This window comes from Buceros rhinoceros, unplaced genomic scaffold (genome assembly GCF_000710305.1).
Source record: "Buceros rhinoceros silvestris isolate BGI_N320 unplaced genomic scaffold, ASM71030v1 scaffold39606, whole genome shotgun sequence".
In the NCBI taxonomy this organism is placed as follows: Eukaryota; Metazoa; Chordata; class Aves; order Bucerotiformes; family Bucerotidae; genus Buceros; species Buceros rhinoceros.
The window spans coordinates 1-6,372 of NW_010416477.1; the positions used below are offsets into that span (position 1 = coordinate 1).

General features: G+C 43.5%; 1 protein-coding gene across 2 annotated transcripts in view; it reads left to right on the top strand.

Annotated features, from left to right (window-relative positions):
• The first annotated feature begins 1,051 nt into the window (after positions 1-1,051).
• BROX (BRO1 domain and CAAX motif containing) overlaps positions 1,052-6,372 on the top strand; it is a 12,507-nt gene continuing 7,186 nt past the window's right edge. The window contains exons 1-5 of one of the 2 annotated variants that reach the window (XM_010137808.1): positions 1,052-1,183; positions 1,956-2,062; positions 3,943-4,039; positions 5,385-5,480; positions 6,113-6,185. In XM_010137808.1, the coding sequence (XP_010136110.1) occupies positions 1,083-1,183; positions 1,956-2,062; positions 3,943-4,039; positions 5,385-5,480; positions 6,113-6,185 (474 nt within the window). In that variant the 5' untranslated portion in view covers positions 1,052-1,082. The remainder of the gene's footprint in view (positions 1,184-1,955; positions 2,063-3,942; positions 4,040-5,384; positions 5,481-6,112; positions 6,186-6,372) is intronic. The other variant, XM_010137809.1, reaches the window with a different exon arrangement.

A 6,372-nucleotide genomic window follows, 5' to 3' on the forward strand; every position in this document is an offset into this window, starting at 1 on the left:
CGGAGGATGTCGTGTTAGCTGGCTGTCAGAGCGTCCCCCGGTTTGGATGCGACCGAGGCGTGTGACAGCACCTGTCCGCCGTGCAGACCGCTGCGTAGGTGGGTGAAGATGTCGCGAGAGGTGCCGACATGATAAACAAGTCACCTGCTGGGTCAGCAAGACCTGGACCGGGGCAGGGGGTCGCTGCCCGGCACATCTTTCTTCAGCACAGCTGCAAAGCGCTTTGTAGCGATGAACTTAGAGATTCAGAAAGGATCGCGAGGTGCCGGAGGCCACGGAGGGTCTGGACAGCTCAGAGTCGGATCAGGTGGCTCAGGGCTTTGTCCCAGTCAGATGGAGACCCCGCAGGCGCTTTGGCCAGCTTGCTCCTCAGTCCCACTGTCCTCATGGTGAAGCAGTTTCTCCTTTATCCAGTACAGACCTCCCTTGTTTCAGCGCATGCCCGCTATGTGCCATCCTCCCACCCTGCTTATATTATGTTTGCTGAAAGTGAGGTTAAAGAACAAAGATGGTCTGTTCTAGCGGTACCCTGCCAGACTTCCAGGTCTGCTACGTGTGTGTGAATATATCCGTGTTTTCAGCACAGGTTGCTAATGTAGCTGCAGTTTCAGGAACGTCAGCAGTGCTGCAATGAAAGCTACTGACAGATCGACCACGCACCACGTAACAATATAATGACCTCAGTGAACTGTAAATTACGTGGGAAATAGTCTTACGCAGGAGGTAACAAATGTGGAGGGTTTAAATAAGGAAGAAGGCAGTAGTGAAGAGCAAAGTAGCTTGTAGCTTTTTGCCCACCTTTTTTGCCTTGGAAAGGACGTGCATTTCAAGAGAGTGAAATGCCCAGACAAAGCACACGGATGATGAAGACCAGGCGTAAGGACACATAGCATTTCAAATGAAAAAAAGAAACCTAATTCCTTCTGTGTAATCATATACAATTTGCAAATTAATTTCTTTCCTAATTGTTTACATTTGGAACATTTTTGCCAACATTTTGGCATCTCGGTTGCACCTCTTCCTACAACTATTCTTTTGTTCCCACGCTTTAGATTTGGCGTAAACAACACTAGAGAAAGAAGATGACCCACTGGTTTCATCGCAACCCGTTGAAGGCTACAGCTCCCGTCTCTTTTAATTATTATGGGGTAGCCACCACTCCAGCTGCAGCAAAGGTCTGCAAGTAAGTGTACCCATGATCAGCTGCGCTCTGTCTCTCACGGTTTGGGGGACATCCTTAGAAGTAATGGTCACTCTTCAGTTTTTGTTCTGAAGATGACTAGAAACATGTAGGCTGGGAGACAGTAAGACACTGATAACATTGAACTTCTAGTTACAAAGAGAGAATTATGTAGTTTTCAGGTCTCTGAGTGCATGGTGAGGCCTATTATAATAAGGCAGAGGCAAAAGACCAAACATTTCGTTGTCTTTCTGATGACTCTGCATTCTTCTTCAAAGATCAGTTAAAGTAATTTCCATAAGTGAACAAGGCGTGAATGCTGTGTTGTAGATAGGAATGTAATGAAAAGAGATCTCGGCTTATTCGGGGATCTATTCTTATCTCTTTCTGCGCTCATCCCAGTCTAATGCTGAATTAGAACGTACCAGCTTGCTACCTGCTGCCCCTGCACCCGACCACTCGGTAGATGACGGCATAGTTACTCTAGTTAGTGATAGAACAACAGATTGATAATGAGCACTGGTCATCCATTGCTGTCTGTCTAAACTGGGTTGTACTTTAAAGAGTTAACTGTATGTACCCAGAGAAGGAAGGAAGATTTTTCTGTATTTATTGGCATCTTCCTCATAAAGTACCTTTGCTTGCCTTCAGGCAGCTAAACTCAACACTTAGCTTCACTTGCTCAGCCAGAAGGGTGGTGGTACACATGGGTGGGTACGTTTTGGGGTAAAATCTCTTAGGTTTATTTTTCCTTTCTTTTTCCCCCTCCACACAGTGATTTGAGGTTATCTCGAACACGCCTGTTGGAGCTGTTTACAGACTCAAGTTGTAATCCAGAAATGATGAAGAATGCAACTGACTTGTACTTCTCGCTCTTGCAAGGTAGGAACATTGATACGCGGTACTGCTAACGCAGCAAGAGGTCTACTTGAGTTCTAATGGTGCTTCTCAGAACATGTATGTCCTAATCTTCTATAAAGAAGCTTTACACTTCTCAGGAGGAGAGTATCATCATGGGTTCCATGCTTGATGCCAGTCATGGGTACTTGTGAGGCCCTTTCTACGAGTCTCAGTATCCTCTGTGACCCTGCCAGCACCAAGGGTTGCCAGTTCTGTCCTCTTGCTTTTAACTCATTCTGCTTCCTGCTGGAGGAGAAAACGTTTGTTTGTCTCTGTCTGTCAGATGGTGGTGAATTGCTCCTTTAAATATGAATTAAGTCTATTGTTTAGGACTCCCTCTTCGGTTTGTCTAGTGCTAGATAATAAGACCTGTTGCCACTTCACACTTTGGCTGCTGCTTGTCTGAGGTGTGTGTATAGGTGCTCATTAGCATAGTATCTGCATTTTCTGTAGATGGTCACCTGTGGTGATGCATTCTCATGAAATCTTCCTCCTGCCAGTATTTTTTTAACTTTCTCTTAGCAGTCAGGTGTTTGGGCAAGTTTCTTAGGACTGTTTTCATGAATCAGCTGGTTCATGGAAACTGTGACCATTCAGTCTGTGGGAAGTGAAGCAGCAGAAGTTGGTTTAGTTCCCTAACTCCCTGGGAGCTAATGTGACATTCTAGATAAAGGTAAGAGTCCATGTTGCTGCAGACGAGATTTGGAGAGTTTCTTCAGGAAAATATCTTGCTTGGTCACTAAATCTTCTGCATGTGAAAGGAACAAGTATTTTCCATCTTCATAAATGTGACAGCATGAAGTCTGTAAGACCTGAGAGGACCAAGGCCCATCTTACTTTTCCCTGAAAATTCCTTGGGCCTACCTGTGCTAGGATTTGGACATCCCATAGCATGAGCTTCATCCCAGTGACTGCTGCTTTCTGGGATGCTGGACATAAAAGAACCAGTTTCCTGTAGCCCTGGAGACAAAAGAGATGATGACTTGGTGAGTCCATGCTTACAAGAGCATGGACATTTAGCCTGTATCTGGGGCTAAACTACAGCAGATGCTCTATCACCCGATGATCTCTCCCCAGCAGAGAAGAGGGATCAGGAAAAGGAGAGGAGACCCCAGGTTGAAATGAAAACAGATTTAATGAAAGAGCAGAACTAATATTAATACTAATGGAAATGTAAAGTACGCAGAGTTATACTCAGCCCAATGAATGTAAGGTGGTCAACACAAATGGGAAAGCAGTCAGCAGGAGAGGAGGAGGAGCCCAAGCAGGAGGCCCTTCTCTCTTCAGCAAACTTCCCCCTTTATAACGAGTGTGACGTTTATGGTGTCACATAGACCTGTGAGCCAGCTCGGGTCAGCTGCCCTGGCTGACTCCGAACTGCTAACGGCCTGCAGACCACGGCTGGCCTGTGATTCTGTCCCAGCAAAACCAGGACACAAGCCATTTTCTGTCTTTCTGGCAGCATTCCCTGGAATTTCCTGATCACCACTGTGGTGGCAGGCACAGTCATGCATTCTCTGTGAGCAGCCTCAGCCATCCTGTACCTGGGTCAGTCCAGTGCCCAACTAGTCATTATGCAGGATGTGGAGATGTCTGCCAGGTTTTCCTTGAGCAATCAAGACTCACAGGGTTGTGTTGGTAATCTGCTGGGCAAGGAGTTTCTTCTAGTAGCCAGTTAGGGGTTTTGCACATGTTGTTCTCAAGATACTGAGGAATAAAAAGCCTCAGGAAGTTACACGGGTTTTTGAGTGGTACAGCAAGAAACTTAACTTTGCCTATATCCGTATTTTCATTGATCCCATTCCTTCATTACTTTCTTCCGTTTCTTTAAGAGTGCCTGTTGGTTTGGTTTTTTTTAATAGGTTTTATCCTTTCGCTGGATGACTCTTCCCAAGAATGCAAGTTGAGGTATATTCAGAATTTCAAGTGGACAGACACATTACAAGGACAAGTTCCAAGGTGCGTATGGTTTCATGATTACAGGGTATGCAGCCACTTTCTTCTGGTCTGTAATGTATATTATGTATATTATGGCACATGTACCAGCACAGGAGTGAAGGGAAACGTGGAAGCATAGAAAAATGCTGAACACAAAGTAGTTTCCAAGAACTTGTTGCTTTGCATTTTTGCTAATTGCTGTGCTGTACTGTATCGGGTGTTCTAAGCATGTGTTGCCTTTTTGTAAAGGCATGATAACGCAGGAGAATGGTAGAAGGGTCCAGTGTGTCTTAGCTGATATGCAAACTGTATCTACAGTTGGCTAGAGCAGCGCAAAGAAGCAGCTTGAGAGTATTGCTGAACTGAGTATCGTAACACTGACTACTACAGTTTAAAACGTTTTCATTTGGCACATTGCCTGACCACTATCTTCGAAACTTTTTGAAGTACAAATGTTGCTGAAAATCCGAATTTGTTCTTGTCCTCCAAAGCTCCTGGTACAAACAAACAAACAAAGCTTCTGGTTTAAGTAGGATTATAAAACTATAACCTTCTGGATTATTCAGCTGTCTCTTGCTATTGCAGGTAATTGTGTTGTAAAATCACACTTACAAATTTGTAAAGCTTTATCCAGAAGAAGTGCTTGACATCCTCAAAGCTTCCGTTCCCCTTGGAAGACAATCTGTTCATTAGGACTCCCTTCTGATTTTCTCATGGTCATACACACCTGTACTTGTGCCAACACTATTCTTCCTACTCCCGCACCTTTCTTATTAAAGTTTACTAGTTCCTGAGCTATACTGAGCTTGTGATTGCACAAGTTCACTCTTTTCAGAGACCGTGTTTTTAGCTTCTGAAATTTCCTGCTATTTGCACACGCTGTTTGACTGCAGTTCCATAAATACTCGCAATAGCATTAATTTGAGGGAGATGTAATACATTCTCATTTACTAACTTAGCAGCCTCAACTTTAAAGTAGACATGCCAGAGCAAGGCTTTCCACAAAATGTTCAATTTAAAAAAAAAAAAGGGAAAATGTCAGCCACACCCAAAGCTAAACAAATCTCAAGTTACTATTTTAAAATAAAAGTTCCCAAGCAGTAGGAGTAGGCATCTGATAGAGGGAGATTATAATTACGAGCTCTTAAAGGGAATAAGTAAAAATCAAAGTCTCTTTTAGGCAGTTCAGCAAGTAGGAGGTTCTGAATTGGAAGTCGTTGACTTCTGTAATAAAAAAATTCTATGGAGAGAAATGCCGACTTAGGCTATGTGAACCATGAGCAGAGAGAGCTTGTCAGAACAAAATGGAAAGCATTAAATTGTTTGGGGGTTTCTTTGGGGTTTTTTTTTGTCTGTCTTTCTTCAGTGCCCAGCAGGATGCAGTGTTTGAACTGGTTTCCATGGGATTTAATGTAGCTCTGTGGTACACAAAATATGCATCAAGACTCGCTGGAAAAGAAGAGTAAGTGTTTTTCTTGTCTTAGTAATTCCAGTGCAGCAGTATTCCACCCAGAAAAAGAAATCAGCAGGTTCTGAGTTTTGACTGCTGTGGCGGATGTCCAGCTGAGGCAGTAGGAGTTCAAGGAGGCAGTTGGCCTTAATTCGTGGGTTGTCATGTCCACGTGCTCTTCAGTCCCTTCTCTCATCCATGACCAAAGTGTACTGGTACTGTGTGGCCATGGTATAAAGTGTTGGTTGTGAGTAGAACCTTCGTCAGTCCTGCTCCAAAGGTCCAGGTGCAAGACAGGTTCTCAAAATCCCAGCTCTGTTGACTTTTAGCCCTACAAATTTCTAAGGCTTTGACTTCTAACACTGAGGTTACCTTTTTTCTTGGAAGTCATTACAAGGTCTTACATTTCTTTTTTCAAGTGACTTCTACTTGATTATTTATTGATTGGACACTAAGAAACTTCTTTACCATGAGGGTAGTTACAGAGTTAGTAGATTCTCCATTCTTGAAGGATTCAAAACACAAATCCTTAACTGCCCCGATCTACTGTTGAGATAGTCCTGCTCCAAAGCAGGAGGTGGGACTAAGTAACACCTAGAGGTCCTTTCTAACTAAAATTTCGTTGATTCATTCTACATTCTTAGTATAACGGAGGATGAAGCAAAAGATGTTCACAGAAGCCTGAAGATAGCAGCTGGGATTTTTAAACACTTGAAGGTAGAAAACAGTCTTTGCTCTTTGTTCTTTAAATTGTCTCCAAGTACTTGGCTTTTTGTCTTAGGAAACCCTTTGTTTTTCTGACGAGGTTACAGAATAAACAAATACCTCAGACTATCTGAATGATACAGGAAAAAGAAGGGTATTAATATGCTGTGCTACCACTCAGTCCTTGCTCCTCTTTCCC